General features: G+C 41.5%; 1 protein-coding gene across 4 annotated transcripts in view; it reads right to left on the reverse strand.

Annotated features, from left to right (window-relative positions):
• Positions 1-21,351, reverse strand: part of LOC105937030 (inositol 1,4,5-trisphosphate receptor type 1) — a 121,072-nt gene that overhangs the window by 56,464 nt on the left and 43,257 nt on the right. Inside the window, exons 12-40 of one of the 4 annotated variants that reach the window (XM_036151570.1) lie at positions 20,865-21,019; positions 19,825-19,924; positions 19,450-19,610; positions 19,224-19,365; positions 18,908-19,066; positions 17,258-17,430; positions 16,985-17,104; positions 14,601-14,795; positions 14,268-14,519; positions 14,018-14,159; positions 13,347-13,500; positions 13,071-13,261; positions 12,859-12,991; positions 12,723-12,777; positions 12,477-12,642; positions 11,141-11,314; positions 10,978-11,052; positions 10,748-10,885; positions 10,533-10,658; positions 10,221-10,421; positions 9,085-9,336; positions 8,868-8,993; positions 8,660-8,788; positions 6,761-6,787; positions 5,434-5,554; positions 5,153-5,346; positions 4,922-5,070; positions 4,690-4,801; positions 2,531-2,566 (exon numbers count right to left, since the gene is read on the reverse strand). In XM_036151570.1, coding sequence (XP_036007463.1) covers positions 2,531-2,566; positions 4,690-4,801; positions 4,922-5,070; positions 5,153-5,346; positions 5,434-5,554; positions 6,761-6,787; positions 8,660-8,788; positions 8,868-8,993; positions 9,085-9,336; positions 10,221-10,421; positions 10,533-10,658; positions 10,748-10,885; positions 10,978-11,052; positions 11,141-11,314; positions 12,477-12,642; positions 12,723-12,777; positions 12,859-12,991; positions 13,071-13,261; positions 13,347-13,500; positions 14,018-14,159; positions 14,268-14,519; positions 14,601-14,795; positions 16,985-17,104; positions 17,258-17,430; positions 18,908-19,066; positions 19,224-19,365; positions 19,450-19,610; positions 19,825-19,924; positions 20,865-21,019 — 4,158 coding nt within the window. The remainder of the gene's footprint in view (positions 1-2,530; positions 2,567-4,689; positions 4,802-4,921; positions 5,071-5,152; positions 5,347-5,433; positions 5,555-6,760; positions 6,788-8,659; positions 8,789-8,867; positions 8,994-9,084; positions 9,337-10,220; positions 10,422-10,532; positions 10,659-10,747; positions 10,886-10,977; positions 11,053-11,140; positions 11,315-12,476; positions 12,643-12,722; positions 12,778-12,858; positions 12,992-13,070; positions 13,262-13,346; positions 13,501-14,017; positions 14,160-14,267; positions 14,520-14,600; positions 14,796-16,984; positions 17,105-17,257; positions 17,431-18,907; positions 19,067-19,223; positions 19,366-19,449; positions 19,611-19,824; positions 19,925-20,864; positions 21,020-21,351) is intronic. The other 3 variants (XM_036151572.1, XM_036151571.1, XM_036151573.1) reach the window with 3 other exon arrangements.

The following is a 21,351-nucleotide window of genomic DNA, read 5'->3' on the forward strand; positions in this document are numbered from 1 at the left end:
CTTTTATTGGCAATTACTGTTGAAGGTCGCGCATCAGCGGTGGGGCTGAGTTCCAGGAAAGAAAAAAAGCCTGGTTCTTATGTAACCTCAGCCCAGAGTTGGCAGGCGCCCAGGAATCGTGCAGCTTGCAGGAAAGAGAAACTAGGACACAGCCTCAATGACTGCAACAGTCCCTAACATTTAGCTGTAGATAAGACGCGCACACAGTCACAGTGCCCCCTGCTGGCTGCCTTAAAGGGACAGGGAGGAAACGCCATGCACAAAGATGAGATGTTGGTAGACCTGCCTTTTTGAACGAGATGAAATAGGGATGTGGCTATCATGGTTTTCATTTCTTTGCTGTTGCCTCTTGCAGCAACAGGCATCAGGTTACACGATGATGAGCAAATGCAAAATGCCAACCTGCTACACCCTCAGATCTTGCCACGTTTTTGCATTTAAGTAGGACTTCATGTAGACACAAAAGTGGTAGGAAGACCACAATTTTCCAAATTTCCTATGAATAAAATTCTGAAAAGTGTGGAGTGCTTTTGCATTCAGTCCAGGGTGAATGGGTGTCTGAGAGCAAAGATTTTGGAATCCTGCAAGATTGGATTCAAGTCTGGACTTTGACTAGGTCATTCTAACAACATGATTAAGCTTTGATGTAAACTCCTTCACTGTAGTTCTGGCGGTGCGTTTAAGGGTTGTGGTCCTATTGGAAGACAAACCTTCAGCACGACCTGTATTCAACTCCATACACCTTCACCAAAACTGCCACTGCCAGCCTTCGACAAGTCAGCTGTCCCCACTATAAATACACTTCTGGCAAACTTGCAACTGATGCTTCTCATTCTTTTAACAGACTTCCTTCCTTTAAGACGTCCTTTTTGCAACTTTTCCATAAATGCCATATTAGTAAAGCAAAGGACTAATAGTTGTCCTGTCGATACATTTGCCCACTTGAGCTGTGGATCTCTGAAGTTCCTCCAGAGTTACCACGGAGCACTTTGCTGATTCTCTGATTAATGCTTTCCTTATCCTTTCACTTCACAGTCATGCAATACTTTAAGTTGGTCAATCATTTGTGATAACTTCACCATTTTTCAGGACAGGCTGGATGATGGTGCTTTGACCCTTTAAAACCTGCTCCTGGTTGGTTTACTGAGGTGGTTCCTCTGCTCAGCGGGGAGTTTGTCCTTACTGTGGTCTTGGTTTTGGTTACAGCTGGTTTTGCACTGTTCACACAGTCACATTTTTCTGTGGTAAACTGATTCAAACACCTTTTTTGGCTCATTTAAATTTAAGTGACTTTTTGTAAATGGTGCCACATTTAGTCGTCGCCACTAATTTGTTGCAGTCTTTGAGCCTCGTGGCTCTAACATAACATCCCAATAGTGGCAACGAGACAAAATGCTAAAAGGTTCAGTAAGTATGAACACACTTGCAATTCACTGGATGTGCTTTAAATAGTTAAATTAAGTATTTTAGTTTGAGCTGTGTACATATGTCAACATGTCTGACATTTTTCAGCTAAAATAAGTTATATATCCACCATTGTTGGCTTTGTTGTTATAATCTAAATAAAATACTGTGCATTTGTCATTTAAATTATTTAAATCTGCAATACATTTAAGAGGAAGTGATGGGGAGGTTGAGAAGGGTAATCGAGAGCTTTGATAATAGTTCATTATTCTTGTTAGTCAATGAGCCACTAGGTTTTTCTCTATTGCCTAAAGAGAAGGATGAAGTGCTGGGATTACTTGGCATTTGGTCTGCCTCGTCAGAGCGTACTGAAGGACCAAAAGCTCCTTCAGTGCTGCAGGTAGGAAAACGGAGGAGAAATGAGGCAGACCAGATAGTAATTTGTACAGAAAATACATCAAAAGCCATTTCAGACAACTTAAACCAGGGTGTCTATAGAAGATGCCGCCCTATAACTTTTCAAATTGAGTCTACATAAAAAACAGCGCATGGAGGAACATTTCTGAAGCAAGTTGAGGTGGAAAGCAATGTGAATGAGCAGATAATAGAAAAAGTCAAAGTTGCTTTTATGCCACTTGTTTCTTTGAACCCTCCAGGTCGTTTTTCATGACTTACCTTTGAAACCTATGTATCGAGTGTCACAAAATACCTTTTCATGATATGAGAAACAGCTAAGCAAGAGTTCAGACATGACAACCTCCAGTGTGAAGACGGCGAACAGACACTAATGCAGCTCTGCCACCTGGCCCAGCGAGAAAGAGCTTCACCCATAAAAAAAAAAAAAAAAAACATACTTGCTGAGGAGCACGCACGTTAGCCACAGCACACGCCTACCACCACCTCAGTTGGTCTGCATGCAGGTTCTTTTTTTGTTTTTGGTAAAGGCTGCAGCAGGTGTCAACAGCAGAACTGCTCTGCCCCATATATTTGCTACCATCTGTGCCCAGAGTACCCCCACTAACAACAAGAACAGCACCACAGCAACAGCAGCTGCTACCGTGCAGCGACAGAACAACTGTTGAACAGACACAGAGAGGGGTGTGAGTTAAAGAAAAAGAGAGACAACCTTAGGCATTTCCATCTCATCATCAAAGGCCCTGAGCTGAAAGAGAACAGAAGGTTTAAGGGATTAGATCACACATGACGGAAGGAGGAAGTCTAGGCAGAGGTCAATCACACAGCGTGGCGTGCTTGTTACGGGAGTCAAGGATTGCTGCAAAGGTGCAAAGACGTTTGGGGTTTTCCTAAGTGGATATTACCAGGAAGAACTCCCTCCCTTTCAGAATGTTAGCCGTTTATGAGACGTGTGATGCAGCTCGCTCGTCATTCATGATCCTAAACATGCATATTTAAATTCTAGGTCATATGAAGACTTTACGCAACTGAGTGGCACAGTTTACGGCCTCGTTTGGCTGCTTCTGTGCAAAGTCCTGCAGGAAGAACTGTGCTCTTTCATTTATGTCTGCAGCTTTAAGAAACCTTGAGCCACAAAAATAAACATAAACTTTGATATGAAGCAAAACACAATTTATTATTAGGGTAAAATCTAAAACAAAACTTAAATTCTTTAAAAAAAAAGGAATTAGTCGAAAACTAATATTGTCTTCTAATATCAACATACTTTGAAATACATTTTTTAACATTATTACCTGGTAAAGAAAAAAAATAATTTTAATGTCTCATTCAACATCATGTCCCTTCCTTCTTCCTCTCCTTGGGCGCTCCTTTTTGAATGTGAGTCAGCGCAACTCATGGGCAGTTTATCAGTGTATCAGTAACTCCAAATAATAAAACTTTCGCGTTTTGTAGGTTTGCAGGTAACTAGCTTGCAAAGTTAAGGACTGATCATGTTAGCGACGTCTTAGATAATGTAAGCAGATACAGTAAAGGTAATTTTCTGTCACGACACTCATTCATCTTTGAATCTTGGGCATCATTTTGAATCTTGGGCATGTCTGAACATGCCCACTTGCTGCAGCTGCACCTTTAATCAGAAAACAGATTAAACTGTATATTACTGATGTATTATCCCTGCAATTAGGGGATTACTTTCCATTGTTTACCAAAGTACCTGGAATCAAGATGAATGTGCCTGAAGAATCTAAGTTTAAAGAGATCACCAAAAGCCCTACAGATGTGTTCCTTTTATTTGTAAACTGAATCCCCAGGTGAATAAAAATCCTTTTAACACTGTTTAGGGCGCACCAGAGGGCCAGTTAAGGAATGTTGCCTTCCAACAGAAGAGTTATCAACACTGCTGAAAGCAGATATAAACAGTGATGGTTATTATGGTTATGCCCTTTAAAGATCGGTAAGAATTAATTAGCATGTGACAAAGCGACCGGTACGATGATATTATCTTGTTTATGATCTAAAAGTTAATGCCACTACATGTTTTTTACAGGCATCTGCTATGAAATTAGTTTTCTTGTCAAATTGCCAGTCTGGATGTTGCCAACCAAAAATCAATGAACATAAACAGAGTATAACTACTGGAAATCATAGCAGTAAACATCTGAGGACTCCCAGAGCGTGCTTCAGCATGGCCGGTATGCCACATCTGAGTATCCGGCTGATTTTAGTTCATCACTCTAGCCGAGGGGGAGCTTATCACTTAAAAATAGTTGACTCTTGACGTTGAGGTGTTGGATGGATTGTCTTTTTGTCTGTTTTAAAGCGGTGGTAAAACCCTGTTGTATTACTGACAGTCAACTTTGTCACTGGGGGCAAGAAAGCTAGAAAAAATATCTTAAATGTGGATCAAAGGTCGTTTATATTAGATTTTTTTCAACGTGAAATTGGAAGTGGAAAGACATTGGCATTCGTACGTTTTATAAAATCCAACCTAAGAGCTCTTTTACAAAATTTAATTATTGCATAAGATAAGTTGATTATGGTGTCATACCCTAATCTTCTAAATTTGAATTTTTTTACAATAATCTTATTTTGTGAGAAAGTGGATTTTGGGTTTCCATCATCAGTAGTCCATAATCATCACAATGCTCAAAAAATGTGTAATGAGTCTACATAAAATATAAGTTTTACTTTCTGAAATGAGAAACAAAAAATAATGAATTTCCCCCCCCCGATATTCTTGTTTATTTAAAACGTTGTGGTCATAATTCGGAATGGCTGATAAGTGCGGAGTATACACAACCAAAAGTACATGGTCAATGATTGGGCTGATGGTTACAAATCATTTTACTCCAGAGAACAGCACGTTACCTTCTCTCCATAACCGCGGTCCTTCGTCATCATCTCTCGAAGCGTTTGCAGAACTTTGATACACAGTTTCTCTTCATTTTCCTCGAGCAGTTGTTTAGTGTGTTTGATCAGCCTGCGCATGCACACACACAAACACACACACACACACACACACACACACACACACATATTTTATCAAGTCTCTGTCAGATTACAAACAAAGTTGTAAATGACGAACAATTGGAATGCTTACTTGCATATAAACCCTCCGCTCTCACACTTCTTGCGTGAGTCGGTGTTCTCAGGGAAGAGCAGCTCAGGCCGATGCAGCACATCCACCAGGACGGACAGCTCAGCTTGGACCAGTGGACGCAGACGGTCCTCAAGAGCTGACACAATGTCCTACATTACAGACAAAAGCATCTCCTTAATGTTTACGTAGACGAACTGGTATCTATTCAATTCAATCATGCCCAACCTTTACCTGCAGCCTCTCGATAATATTCCTGTAGTCCCTTGACACGGTCACCACCGATTCTCTGCGAGTTGAGAGCTGAGAGTTGCGAACAGAGAGCCTCCAGCTGATGGCGGTCCGCTGCACGATGTTGTTGGATCTCACAAACAGGTTGTTCACCTGGTTGTCCAGGTCCACTGGGATGGCTATCGCTCTGCTTTTGGCTGGACGGTATAGAGAAAAATGCATTTTGTGACGATTATGTATGACAAGATTTCCATGTGGGCATTGAAGCAGAGATGTAAACTCACCAACATCAGAGAGCACTTTAATACAGGTTTCAACAGAGCCCTTCTGGCCTGAACCCAACCAGTAGCAATGATAGACCCTGAAAACTGCCTGCAGCAGCTGCACAAAGACGGGTTGCCTGGTCTGAGAGGAAGACACGGGTAAAAAACAAAAAGCTCAGGATTAGTGTTTTCCTTCCGCTTTAAAATATGTTTGTCCTCTCTTCAGAGAAAGAAAAAGGTCCCCAACAACTTAAAAGTCTCCCAGCTTTCCTCTGTCACAGTGGTTCACAAACATTTCACTTTCTGGAATAATCAGAGCACAAACGGCTAAGCTGATTTGCATTCGACCGTTTGGAAACTAAAGATTTCATCTTTCTCTGATCAGTGAACAGACCGTACATCAGCACTACCGGGTGAAACTGACAACAATGCTCCTCGGAGTGAAAGTCACGACTGACAGGGTTCAAAACATTTCCCATGTAAATTTTCAACAATTATTAGAATCATAGTTCTCAGTCCTTAAGGAGCAATTTTAAAAAGTAAAATAGAAAAGTTCAAAAAAGGAATTAAATTCCCCTTAGGACTTAAAGTATTTATAATTGAATAAAATTTAAGTGACTGTGAATTCATGCCAGATATCTTTTTTGCAGAGGGCAGGATTTAAGATGAAGCCTGAAATAACCAAATAATAAGAGAAGGAAGGAAGGTGGGAAGGAATAAAGGAAGGACAGGAAGGATAGAATGACACAAAGAATAAAGCAAAGAAACAAAAGACACAAAGGAGGGAGGAAATAGGAGGAGAAAAGACAAAAGGAGAGAAGGAAGTAAGGAACGAGAGAAAAAAGGAGAGGAGAAAGGAAGGAAGGATTAAAGGAGAGGAGAAAAAAGTAAAGAAATGGGGGATCTTTCAAAAATCGCTGACTGGAAATCATCCACTAACTCTCTGATCGGTGCATCTCTACTATTTTTATTGCTTGTAACAAATGAGTTTTTTTTTTTTTTTTAATCATTCTCATTTGTTGTGCTCCGTCTCCACGTTTGGGAACCACTGCTGCATTGCACCAACAATCTGCACCCACAGTTTTTGAATGTCCAACACCCCTCTTCAAAGTCAGTGAGCAAGAGTGACAGAAATTGTGGTTAGACCAGCATGCCGGTCATTTCTTGGACACACATGAATCCCACAGTGGACGCTTCCCCAGGTTTCACCCAGTGAACATAAAGCTATGCTGCACTTACTTGACAAAATCAGTTAATAACAAGGTAATTTATTTTACATTCCACAAAAAAAAAAAAAGAGGTTTGGTACCTTTCTCCATTTCCCTGCTAAAGAAAATTACAACTATACCTGCAAATTTTTCCTCAGCCGTTTATCCTGCAGCAGAGGACAACAAGTCATGAAGCAACAAAATAAAAAAAAATAAATGAATAAATAAATAAACGACTATACATGTTAAATAACCAAGCTGGATGAAATAGAGACCCAAACGCTCTTTCTATCATTATAAGCGCGTATGTCTGAAAAAACAGATAATGCCAACAGCTAGATCATATGATGTAGCACTTTGTCTCACAGAAGGCTTTTATGATTAGGACTTAAGTAAGTCCTAATCATAATCCATAAGTAAAGTCACTGCAAAATGTTCAACCTGTGCACACAGGAATCATCACACAGACTGAAAGGCCTTAATACCTAAACATGAGATGGCTATAAAAACATCAACAATTAATGCAGAAAAGGCTCTCAAACTGTTCTAGTTTCTTTTTAGCAACATTTCCCACCTTAGAAAGACCCTAAAGCAGTGGGAAGCTACCACAGGTCAAGGCAAGTTAAGTGGTTAGGGGAAAGAAAACAGTTGGGAACACAAACTATAAACATTTTCTAAAAATGTCAATGTGTATAGCCTGCATAACAATACAACACAAACCTCATCAGTTAATTATGGTTGGTTGCAGTGAACCACTCCACTCCCTTCTCGTCCAGGGGTGGTGCATCTTTTGACATTTTATATTGTGCCACTGTCCAGGCCCTCAGGGCAGATTAGCAGTTCTTAGAGCTTGTAGTTAAAGTGCTATTTTTAACAAGCCAGCCCAGTTCTGAGTACCATAATGGACAGCTGTGTAGCTAAACATACAAGTGTGTCACGAACATCCACACCAGGCTCCATAAACTCTGGCATTTGCAATGGTTTTGCGTTTTTAAAGGTCACCAGTGAGACCTGCTTCTTCCAGAGCGCGTTTTAAGCAGCACAGGTGCTGTTAATTTGTGTGTTTAAAATAATATTACCTTTTTTTAAAAGAGTGGCAGGGAGAACGGTACGGCTGAAAGTAAGAACTGCTTGCAGCTTGCCACAAACCATATAATGGACAAAAGATAATTTATTAGGGTGTCATCAAATTGATTAAGTTTCTCTGGGCTAGATGATGCCATTGTTATCATTTGTGGCCTACAGGCAACGTGTAGAGGAAAACCAGCACTACACCAAACACAATGAAAACAGGGTGGTGACAGGATTCCCACAGCATGATGCTGCCGCCACCAGGTCAACTCCTAGAGCAATACTATGAAGTTTGTTTGTTTGTAAAGTGAATAATGTGAAACAGCTCATGAGGTATGACTAGGTTTTAAAGACACTCTACTAGTCATTAACCATGCCTGGTGTTACACGTTTAGCAAAATATATGAACCGTGTTACTTATAAATATTCTGGTAGGCATGTGCAGACATTATTAAAGAAATACGTAGGAGCTGAAGGCTTTGGTTTCCCACCTTAGTGGTACAGAGTATGAATCATACATTTTACGTTAGGGGATGATGTTTTATTTCATTCTCTAATCTGGGGTTGCTTGGGGAAAATCCTTATCGCGGTTATTTTGGTCATTAGTGATTATTTAACATTTTCTTTTACGTTTTGAGTATATTGCATTTTAGAAAATAAATTAGATGTACACTTGCAAACCAGGATGTAGCCACATCATTTGACTAATAATCCCTAATAAACTCCTTTTGAGAATTACGTGTTTTTTTGTGATTAAAGTCAAAGTTAAAACTAAAACACATATTTGGTTAGCCTTCTTCTGATCCATATATGACATACTGGTCTATGACTCAGAAGGGCTGGCTAACAAAATGAAACCTAAAGTTCGGGATATAATCGCAACGTACCTTAACCAACTTGAATTGATTCTCTTAAAGACTTTTTCTCTCTCTCCAAATATCCCCTCTGTAACATGAAAGGCGATTTACCTGCAGGGTGGTGCTCTGGTCGGAGAAAGGAGAGCTGAAGAAAGTGGTTACGATGCTCATAACCGTCTCCGTCACGTAGCGCTCCAGGACGGCATCGGCGTGCTTACGGTCGCTTGTGTTGTTGCACACCTGAACAACCGTTTAAATGTTTAAACGACACGTAATGCGTTTCTCATTTTCTACATAAAGAAGGTACGGCGGCCCTTACTCTGCAAATGTCAACCAGAAAGTTATCAAAGAGTTTCCACATGTGGTTGGAGGTGTAGATCTCCTTCATTTCCACCTCAGTGTCCACATAGCAGTGGTTCAGAAAGTTGATGTATGCAATCTTGATCTAGAGTATAGCACAAAAAAAATAAAAAAATTAGTGGGTGAACATGCTTCTAAATACATCCAAAAAAAAAACAACTTGCATGCCCCGTCACCTCAGGGATGCAGTCTTCGTGGGTTACGACCCGCACTATGTCGTCCAGCGGTAACAGGGAGTTGCACTTGATCTCTGTGTAGACATTCTTGCCCTCGGTGCAGACGGCCAACAGCTCCACCAGGTGGATGTGGTACCTCAGCGGGCTGTTCTCGTCCATCCGATCCCGCTCCGACCGCATCATCTGGACCAGAGTCTGGAAAGAGGCTCGATCGTTGTAGAAGACCAGAACGTCTTCCCCGGCATTCACCAGCTGTAGGGAGAAATGGATATTATCAAGCCACAGAAAACCTGTCATGTCCAAAGCTTTGCAATAATAGCCCCGCCTGTACAAAGTGGATTCTATGTGACAGGCCAACACAGATTAGTGCATAGTGCTAAATAAACAACAACAAAAAATCAACAACTATGCACCCTTTTGCTGCAATTATAGATGCAAGTCTTTCAGGGTGCGTCTCTACCATTCAGAAACCTTTTTAGTAATAAAAAAGGATAAATGATCCATTCAGCCTTGCAAAAAAGCTCAAGCTCAGTCATGGGTAGACAATACCAGTCATAGGGTCTTTTAAGTCTGTACTTTGACTGGACCATTCTTAGAAATAAACATCCTTTGATCTAAAGCCATATAAAGCTCTGACTGCATGTTTAGGACCGTTGTCTTGCTGGAAGACAAACTCCAGTCCCAGTCTCAAGTCTTTCTCTCTCCATGGTCCTGCATGTGGCTCCGTCAGCCCTTCAGCTCCATCCGTGCAGGAGAAAAGCATTCCCATAGCATGGGGTTGCCACCACCATGTTTTACCTCTGGGCATGGTTTGTTTAGGGTGTCGTGCAGTGTTGGGTTTTCTGTCACCCATAATGCTTTGCGTGTGAGCCAAAGAGCTCAATGTTGATCTCACCAGAGCCCCTTCTTCCACATACTTGCTTTCTCCTATACATGGTTTGCAAGGAAGTGCAAACAGAACCAGCTATTTACCAACTGGATGACTTGTAAATGCAATCAGTCACGACGTTGTGTTGGTCTATCGCATTAAAATTTGAAATAAATACATAAATAGTTTGTAGCAGGATAATAGGTGGGAAAATTACAAGTGACATTAGTATTTTTATAAGTTGAATGTAGTCAGAGAGAGTCACGACCTCTGCCATGACGACGTCCTGACACTTTTTGATGAACTTGCTCTCCGCCTTGACGATCGTCTGCAGGAACTTGAGGTACTGCACGTTGCGGCCGTGCGTTTCGATGCAGTGGACGAAGTGCTGGACCACGCGCTCGTTGATCTCGCTGCAGAGCTGGAAGTTGTTCCTGAAAATGTGCTGCATGGTGACAGCCTCCAGGATCTGAATGAGAGGAAACATAGAGAAGCAGCGAGTGTCATTATCAGAGACCGTCTGCAACGCGGCGGTAGGGGCGAGGCAGAACGAGACGGGAGGAGAGGCAGGACGGCTGACCCCTGGAGTGAGGAAAAGATTGATGTGTTTATGGAGCAGGGCCTGGTTCTGCTGGTTTCCTGCACAGAAGTTCTGCAGAAACTGGTGGGCTAGTTTCATGTTGTCCTGCATGCGTACATCTTCCCCCTGGGAGACAAAAGAGGATAGTTAAAAAGGTTAAGTGAGATTTATTCACACATATAAAAGGAAACTATGTCATTTAAAAGCCTTTCTACCTTTTCATACGGTATCTGCAGCAGCTCAAGAACCACAGAATGAGCCCCCATGTTTCTCAGCAGCCTCTGCTGTTGTTTTCGGCTCTTTCTACCCGACACGCCTTCTTGGATACACAACCTGCTGAGACGCAACAAGACCTGCGAGGGAGTCACGATGAAGGAGTAAAAAAACAATGTTACACATCTGGAAAACAACCTTAATTTTTCAGTTTTGTAATAACTGTTGTTACCTCCTTTATCACCCGGTAGTTTTTGCTGCTAGAGCTTTCTGGCTTCCTGGGTTTGTCCGTGGCTGCTGAGTCCTCCTGCAGATCACAGCATAAAGTGTCAGGGATCCCGACTTTACAGCGGCTGCCTTTATCCTCACTTTGCACGACGTAAAACGAAGAGAACCTTTTGAAGATCCCGCTCCGCTGGCAGCCCGTCTCCTCCATCCAAGCCTTCATCGGGTCCCTGCCTCTTGTACACCCACAGCTCCGATTTCTCAACTATGGAGCGCAGCTTGTCCAGGTCTTCCTTTATCTGCTTATAGTTGTCCACATCCTGGCTCGTGACCAGCAACTGCACCTGTTGTCAAAGTTAGGGGGATCATTGCAGAATCTAGAGGAGGGAAATAATTATGCAGAATCTACCAAAAAATTACTGTGGAAGTGTTCGTATCGACGTGCACCGGAAACATAAACCAAAAGCTTTTCTCCTGGGATAAATACTCTATTTTGCCAGGAAACAAATTATCTAAGGGCGGATTTGTGGTGTATTTGTGGCACAAAAGCGCATGCAAGCTTGCATTTGGGTCCCTTTTATTGATATTTGAATCTTTTAAAATTGTGACAATAGTTGATGAGCTTATTTTTCAGATTTTGACATGTTACAAACACAAATCTGAATTTCTTTCGGAGGGATTTTATGTGATTGACTAACAAAGTGGCGCATGATTGTGAAGTGGAAATTAATAAAGGCTTTTTTTTTCCTTTACACATTGAAATCCGAACAGTGGCGGGGATTTGTTTTCATCCCCCGAGTCAATAATCTGTAGAGCCACCTTTAGCTTTACTCTGTTGAGGTATGTCTCAGTGCTTGGAGGTCCACCGCTTCACCAGCTTTTGAAATTTAAAGACTGAAATGTGTCCGCCTGCTCCTCCATAGCATAGCTGAAGATGAGTCAGAATGGACTGACACCGTCTACGAACATCAACTTCGAAGTTTTGATCTAGGATAAAACGCTTTGATCTAAACGGTTTGATTGTAGCTCTCGCTTTATATTTAGGGTTGTTGTCCTGCAGCAAGGTGAACCCCCACCTCAGTCTCAAGTCATCTGCAACCTCCAACCGGATTGATTCCAGGACTTTCCTATATTTTCCTCCATTTTCCTTACCAAATCTCTCAGATATCCCTGCCCATGCAGAAGAAAAGCATTCCCACATTATAATGCCGCCACCATTATGCTTTACAGTGGGGATGGTGTACTCCAGGTTATGTGCATTGTTCTGTCACATAGAATGTTTTGCATGTAAGCGAAAAGGTTGAATATTTGTCCCCTCTAACCAGAGCACCTCCTTCCACGTTCTGAAAGAATTGTTTTTTGCACTAGTGGCCCATAAAGCTAGTCAGACAGGTTTTCCTTGATGTTCTGAGATATTGTTTATTTTATTGTGAAGCACTTTGGTTAACTGTTGCTTTTTTAATCTGATATTGAGTATTAAGAAGCTTGTTTTTGCAGCAGGGTTACCTGTTTGAACGCCTGCAGGACCTCCTGCCTCTGGCTGAAATGCCTGAAGAGCAGGTGCAGGGCCCTTGACACCAGCGGAGGATACTCGTGCATGGTTAGGTGCAGCAAGACCCTTAAGAAGGTTCGACCGCCGTGATCGTCCAAGTCCAGAGGCGTGTTTTCCTCACTGTGCACACACACAACGCACGCCACAATCAGAAAACATCTCATTTAACTCTTTGATAAATGGGTAGGGTCTGACTTCACCTTCCACCAAAGATCGCCTCCGCTTGCTCTTCTATGTGCTCAAAATCCAAAGCACCTGGAGTTTTAGGAAGACACTAAGCATGAATTTTTAGAGGACTCAACCTTGTTGTGCAAAGCATCTAAGGATGAAGCTGACCTGGCATGTTGTTTGGCCCTTCTACTGCTCCGCTTATGGATAACTCGCTCTGGGAGTTACTCTCATCAAACTCCCGCTTAAAGATCGACAGAAGACAGGAGATCCTGTAGTCCAGGCGGACATTCAGGATAAACTGCAGGAAAGAAAATAAAATAAAATACAGAAATACTGTCCTTGCAACTTTCATTTCCAAGGATATGCATTTATTTCACCTGCAGGATCTCTATGATCTTGAGTTTAGTGTCCATGACCAGAATGTCCTGTTTCTCTGGTTCAATCTGGGTCTTCACCGTGTCTCCGTCCGAGCCGGTGTTTGGATCTATGGGGAGGAACCCGCCTCCTCTCAGGACTACTTGGGACATCAGTTCTCCTACGCCGTGAATGGACCTCATCACATTACTCCCTGAGAGAATATATTTACACAAACACAACTCAGCTTCATAACCACCACATCAACGCCCCCAACCCGCCGCTCCGGCCTGTCATACCTCTGCTTACGTCGGCTTTGTCCAGCTTGGTGAATGGGAAAATGGTGTTCACGTGGACACAATCCAGAATAGCCAGCAGGATCTTGGTTAGTCTGAGGAGGTCACTGAAGTTGTAGAAGCCGAAATAAATCAGATTCCTGGCCAGGTTCACCACCTGAAATAAGAAGTTTGAAAACTACAACGTCAAAATATTTTAAGATTTCATGTGACAAACAAACACAAATTAGTGCATAAGCGTGAAGAAGAAAAAAGGGATGCAGGTTTTTTTTAGATTTTGTTTTACAATTACAACTCCAAAAGGTTTCACATAAATATGTATTTAGCCCCCTTTACTTTCATGTCCTTAAATGATGCAACAAATTGCTTTCACAAGTTATCTAATTAACAGAGTCCACCCGGGTGTATTTTAGCTACAAAGTAAATCCAACTCTTCTCTGAAGGCTGCAGAAGGCTTGTTTGAAACATTAGTGAACAAAAAGCATCATGAAACACATCAGAGTTAAGATATAAAATAGAAAACTATGCATCGTTTTCTTTGCAATTCCCAACTATGCGCTGCCTGGTGTTGGCCCATCACGCAGAATACATTGAACTTTTTTTGTATTTTCTTTCACATTAAAACTTCAAACTTTGACAACACTTTTATGAGGCGCGTTATGGACCAGACTGACCTCGGACGTGAGCTTGTTCTTTTCCTTGTCTGCGAATGGAAAGTGCTGACACACCACGTCCCTGAGGTAGTTTTCAACAAACTCCATAGTCTGCGAGAATCGCTCCTTAATTTTATCTTTTGTCGTCCCATCATTGTCGTAGCTTCAGATTAAGAGGATAAGCACAGATTTTAAGAAGAAAACTAGACACAGGGAGAGTTTACGTTGAACATTTCATGACAAAGAAGGTTGCCCACGCCCCGTCTCTCACTCGTTAATGCAGATTTCCGACGGGATCTCGGACCAAAGCCGTGCGTATTTGACCGGCGTGACTTGCTCCTGTGGGTCGCGGTCCACGTGCATGTGCAGCATCAGCCGGCAGAAGGAGGCTCGCAGGTCATAGGGCAGGTCTTCGTCCGACATGCATCGTAAGATCAGGTCGACGTCGAGCTGGATGGAGATCTTGTTGATTGCCAGATACTGGCGGTCCAAGCACATCCTGGCGAACAGGTTCAGCTGATACCTGTCACGAATGAGTCGGACCAGTTAACAACCCAGACTGTAGGTGTTGCCCAGCCAGAGTACAACGAGCCCCAGAAATGACCTGTAGTAATTGATCACTTCCTTGTCCTCCTTCTGGCCCTCTTTGGCATCCTGGGCCAGCTCCCGGATGCTTTTACTGCGGATCTCCTTGTCGCTGTTCTTCCAGAACAACCACACCTCCTCCTCATCCTCCTCTGCTTCCACAGAGTTCTCCCCGAGCTGTGCTCCCTCGATCTCAAACCTCGAAAGCACCAGTCTACAAAAGTTATGCAAAGAGAAAAAAAAATAACCTTCATTTATATTTTTTATACTTATTTAAATTGTGTTTAAACTTGTTCACATGACAAAAAAAAGTTAAGATATAATTGTCGCCTTTTCTATTAGGGTCCTCTATACTAAATGTTTGGTTACACTCAATAAGCAGGAATGTTAATCTAAATTTTTGACTTTTAATGTTTTTTGTGAACCTTTTTTTTTTTCCAAGGATGGATCGACAACCTACAACTTCAATGAGTTTTACAAATGTGAATTTACAGAAGTTCACATTTATTGGGGAGTTTTGTTTGCATTTCTGACCATTGTGTATGAAAGGTTGTAGCACATACTTCTCTGTTTTTCTGTTTTTCTGTGTATGTCTGGCTGGGATTATTAAAGTTTTTCTAATTCTGAAAATACACACAGGGCATAAATTTTACCTTGGCCCTTTGCGAAATGTTTTAATTTAGCGACATTGGAGAGTCTGAGCATGAATAGCCTGTTTAGGGTTAGGCCACAGCATCTTAATGTGATTTTAGTTCAGACTTCAACTCCCCAAAACCTTCATAATAATAATAATAATAATAATAATAATAATAATAATAATTGTCGCCAGGTCGCCTCACTGTGCACACACACAACGCAGGTGTACAGTGGGCACACACACAACCTGTGGGCACACACACAACCTGTGGGCACACACACAACCAGGTCGCCAGTCTGTCTGCGACAGACTGGCCACCTGTCCAGGGTGTACCCCGTCTCTCGCCCAGTGAACGCTGGAGATAGGCACCAGCAACCCCCGCGACCCCATGAGGGATTAAGCGGTTTGGAAAATGGATGGATGGATGGATAATAATAATAATAATAATAATAATAATAATAATAATAATAATAATTTCTGAGCCACTCACTGAGATGGACATGCTGGTGTGCTTTGGAGTGATGTTCAAAGTTATGCAGCTTCTCTTCAATTTCTTCAATACACAGAATATTTTCCCAATATTCTTGGGGATTGTGAAAATGTTTTATGCAAAAAAACAAAACAAAAAAACTAACTTTTTTTTTAAGCACTGGGGGAATTGGGTTGAGAAAGAAGGCGTGTGGGATAGGTCCATGGGTCGGGACTCGAACCCGAGACGTGTTGAGGACTGAGGCATTTGTACACGGGTCGCGACCTCTACCCCAGCAGCACCGCCGCGCCATTACGCAGATGTGATTTGGGCTTTGGTGTTCTTTACAGTCTGCAGTGGTTTTTATCTTGCAGTGGATGCCATTTTTCCTGTCTCTTTATTACTGTTGATTCATGCTTTAACTCAGGCCTTTGGAGCTTTTAATTTGGTTCTGGGTTCTTTAGCGGAACCTGTATGGGTTGTTGATGTACTCGTGGAGTAATATTGGTGGACCGGCTACTCCTGGGAAACTTCCCCACTGTTCAATGTTTTCTGTATGTAGCTTTCTAACTCTTTCCAGACTGAAAGATGCCGATGACTTCTTATTGACTCCAACATTTCTTTAGATGGGGACCATGTTTTGCTTTTTGAGATTTAAAAATGGGTGAAATAATGAAGATGAAAGACTTCTGTACCTCCAAATCTGGTTGAAACCTGGACAAAACTAGGTGTTCCAAAAGGACGTCCTTAATGGAAAACCGGAGTAGTTTTGTATGTAATTACTCTCCTAAAACCATCCTACACCTTTAAAGCAACTTTAATAGCATTAATATTTTTTATCTTTGGTTTGGAAGATTTGAAACTCAATGAACGGTCCTAAAGAGAAATCAGGCCTCCAATAAGCTTCTGGAAAAGCCCGTTTATTTAACACAATTGAAGAGTTGTGGACTGAGCTTAATAGCCACATGTTGCCCATGAAGCCAACATATTTAAGTGAACTCTCTCAGTTCTTGATAAAATGAGTGGTCAAATATCCAGCCAGGATATGCTTGTTGGTGGTCACAAAGTTTTGAGGTCACTGAGGTTGTTGTTCAACTATGGATAACGATTCTTTAAAATAATGCATTATAAATCCAGATTAACATGACATTCATGTCACCGATTAGAGTATGAATAAAAAGACATTGGTTCATTTTTTTTTTAAAGAGAAAGAGCTCATTTTTCTACCTGATTAGTGCTAAGAAAGTAAATAAAACCAATACGGCTGTTATACTGTGTTTAGCAAAAAATGTGTTACTTTGTTTCTATGAGGATGTCAGCATTCGCTGGATCCAACACTGCAGTACAGATGAGCTCCTGTGTCACAGGGATGGACTTGTTCATCGACACACACAGGTCCGACAGGTAGTCCAAGAACCTGGACAGAAATACAAGCAACACGAAACTCAATTACACACAGTTCTGACGGTTCAAGAACATCTAGAACTCAGGAGTTATTCAAACATTAAAAAACAAAACAAAAATCAGATTTTCTAGGAGCCCATTATTAACCAGACAAAGAGCGACACACCTGGGCTCCCGGTTCTTGCGGACCAGGCTCACAAACGTGTCGATCTCTGCAGCAGTGATGTGCTTCTCCAGCAGCTTGCGGTTGTTATGGAGCAGAGCTGTGATGGTGTCCTCGGCCAGGACGTCGTAGCCGATCTGCTTCTGCATGAAGCGAAACTGTTTGGCGATGTACTCCTGCAAGGGACATTACCGGTTATGCGCAGACGCAACAAGTTACGCGCATACGTTTTTATGACATGGAAGATTTATGTCATCTAGTGCTGGAAAGTTTAAATAAAGATTTGCTTTTGTATTGACTGTGTCTTGAAATGATATTTATACCGGCTGAACCTTTTCCACATTGTTCAATTTATGTTAATTAAAATAAATCTGATGAGTCTGTGTGTGATTACCCTCCCCCCTTTACTCTGAGACCCCTAAATAAAATGCAGAGACCTACTACCTTATTGGTACATACAGGCCACCTATGATTTATTGTCAGTCTAAATATATGAAGGCTATAGAGGATTGTTAGAGACGATTAGTGAACAAACAGCATCATGAAGACTAAGAAACACCAAGGACCAGCACTGGTTAATCCATAATCCATATCTTTTACAAATATTTCTTGAAGTTATTTCCACCCCCACGTGTACATATTTGAGTTGACTGCATATTTTATCACATGTAAAAAGGATAAGTTTGTTTATGGTTTTCTTTTTTGCTCTCTGTATATAGTTGCACTTGTTTTTTATTTAATTTTCTTAGTAAAAAAAAAAGGAAAATAAAAATCCATCATATGAAAATGCAAAGAAGAGGCTAAGACAAGTAACTCTGGAGGAGCTGCAGCAGAGATCTGCAGCTCAGGTGTGAGAATCTGTCAACTGGACAACGACCCGGTGTGAAAGAGAAGCTGCTCTGGACAAATGACACCAAAGTGAAACTATCTGGCCTACATGCAAAACACAATGTGTAGAAAACAACTACCATTAGACGTCATCCTGATCACACCATCCCCGCCATGAATCATGGAGGGTGAAGCATCATGCTGTGGGTTTGCTTTCTTATTAATAGGCTCATGGGAAGGTGGTTGGACCCAATTCAAAAGCGGGCCACCATTTTATTTGTAAAAGAAAACTGTAAACCTTGTATAATTTTCCTTCTACGTCATAATTATGTGCCATTCTATGTCGCAAAACCCAAGCAAGATATATTTAAGTTTGTCACAGTAAACCGTAAAGTTAAAGGGTTATTAATACTTTTGCAGTGTTTGCTATTTTTGGACATCAACTCCTTTTTGCAGAGAAACGGAGCCTGTTCCCTGTGGTCAGAAGGCCTCCTTACTAAACCAAAGAGGCTCCATTACCAATAAAAAAGTGTTATTGATGAAAATCAATTTTTCTTAGAAGTAAACAATTTGAGATTTGTGATAATTTTTTTTTTTTTTACAGCATGAGCTTTACCCACACCTGTTGCGTGTCTTTGTATTTGCAGTCGGCAGCTCACAGTTCAGACTGCACAGGATGTTCAGCTACATTACGCAGTTTGTTTTGTTGTATTAATGTTGCTACAGAAAAATGGCTCTTTTCCTCCAGACAGGAGAAAAAGCCCTTACAGCCACGTCATATGGTGGCTGTGTTATTAAATAATGTCCACAGTTGGCCCCATGTACCTGATTCTTGCGATAATCCTGCTGAGAGTGACGCAGGACCCTGTAACACAGGCGGCAGATGTGTCTGAAGGGGGCATGGCGCTGGTCGGCCAGCTCCTCGAGTCGCAGCATGGGCCCATCCCCGCTGTCTGTGAAGGGCGCCTGCAGCAGCTTGAAGATCTGCAAGCAGGGAGGGTATCGTCAGAACTGTAACCGTGCAGCGCTACGTATTACTTTGACACAGTTACAAAATATCAGAGGAAGAGGAGGAGGAGGAGGTCAGGGGGAATTTGAGTCGAGCATAAAAAAAGTTCCCGGTGTTACTTTATCGCATTACCTGCTTGAGAATATTCTGTTCTCTCATGAGTTTCTGTCGCTCCCTGTTGGGTTTGTTCACCATAATTTCCAGAACATCCTGTCCGTTGTTGGGAATGTCCACCACAAAGAACACCAAATCCTCCAGGAGCTTCGTAACCGCTCTGAATTTAATCATTTAAAAACACACAATTTACCATCACGGCTATCATCCCCTGGCAACAGCACAGCCTGCCTCTGTTTTCTACCTCCTCTCGTTCTGCGTGATGGTGCCCTTTTCCAGCTTTCCAGCTATAGAGGCCAGCACTTTGCTGGCATCGTTTGCGAAATCAAGGTCCCTCACTTCAGCCGGGGAGACGGGCACAATGGCAAAAGCCTCTTTGTCCTCTTTATGTCCGGATGTGCCAATCTTAAATCAGAAATAAAATCACATTTCTTTATTTAATTATCAGATGAACTCAGGGCAGTATTAAGGGTATGTTTCCAGAGCACAAGTTCAGAAATAAATGCAGATTCACAATTTAACAATCTTGAAATATTGCAATGACAAACATAGGCATTGTTGACATACTGACTGAAAAAAAAAAGTCAAATAAAATTGAGAAAAGTAATAAATCTCTTACACGCAGCATGACGGGCTTTTCTTCTTCCTTGTCTATCGGCTGGTTAGTGCTGTGAACCCACGTGTTGGTGCAGAGGTGTCGGAGTCGCACATAAGAGTTCCTGAAAGTATTTTTTATTTATTATTAGCTTTGGCTCATTAAAAATGTTCCCGTGCAAAGTCAATATTTTGGATTCCAGTTACAGCTGTCCTTAGAGTGAAATTTATTGACTGGGGTACATGCACTAAATATGCACTAGTGAAACAGGCCAGTTTCCGTTTTAAAAAAATTTAAAAGACGCAGAGGCACCAATACGTGTAGAGCGGGTGGCCCATATATATATATATATATATATATATATATATATATATATATATATATATATATATATATATATATATATATATATATATATATATATATATATATATATATATATATATATATATATATATATATAGAGAGAGAGAGAGAGAGAGAGAGAGAGAGAGAGAGAGAGAGAGAGAGAGATAGATAGATAGATAGATAGATAGATAGATAGATAGATATACACACACTCTCCTGAATTAAGCCTTCTGATGCAGAAGCAGATGCAACTGTTACTTAAGAAATGCTATCAGCTTTGCACATCAAGACAGTTGTTCTTTCAGGCTGTTCTTTGCAAAACAAGTAAAACAATTTCTAGTTTTCCTTCCACTGTACCATTACGTGTTATTTTGTGTTTATCTGTCACACAAAACCCCAATAAATCAGGTTGGTGGTTGGAACGTGACAAACTGTCATGTTTGTCACGTTCATGTCGTATTAATAATTCTCCGCAGCGCTGCACTCTACAAAAACAGCTCCTTGTGTTTCTTATATTTACATGATTCCATGGAGGGATTTTGAAGAAATGCTTGTATATGCAACCAATAGTTAGGATCATGACTCATGATTCCTGGGTCCATTCTGGTGTTATTTTGTGGGTCAGAAGCTGAAAAGTTTGGGAACCTCTGCCTTTGAGCTCAAACGTTACTTAGCCGCCCCCCCCCCCCTTACTATCTATAAAGTGTCTGTCCTACCTGGGCACAAGCGAGTCCCCCCCTCTTAAGGTGGTCGGGTCCAGCTCGAATATGGAGGAGATGTCGTTTCCGTCAGGAACCGATATGAGAGTGTAGAAAACCTTATCTTGGACATTTTTCAAGCGGGGTCTCAGGGTGTTTGGCTCTGAGTCAAGCTACAGAAAGGGAAATCTCATTAGAAACGGCGCGCACAGTAAAACACCCTGAAAAGCAAATTGTTGTCCTTTAGCAACTGACTAGTTCACAGAATGCTGACTATCACTGACATAACATGGATTCTAGAAACTAAGTCCATACACAGGTAGTAAAAAAAACTAAGTCTTTAAATCACTGAACAAAAAAAGAGCCCAACCAGTGGCACAATTTCTCATACAAGCTGAAGTTTACCCTTTAGAAAGTCACAGTCCTAAAAAGAAAGAAGCAAAAAAGCAAGCAAGGATGGACCTTTACATTTACCCTGAAAACTCTGTTAAAATTGTGCTCTTAA

The sequence above is a fragment of the Fundulus heteroclitus genome, chromosome 20, assembly GCF_011125445.2.
Source record: "Fundulus heteroclitus isolate FHET01 chromosome 20, MU-UCD_Fhet_4.1, whole genome shotgun sequence".
Lineage (NCBI taxonomy): Eukaryota > Metazoa > Chordata > Actinopteri > Cyprinodontiformes > Fundulidae > Fundulus > Fundulus heteroclitus.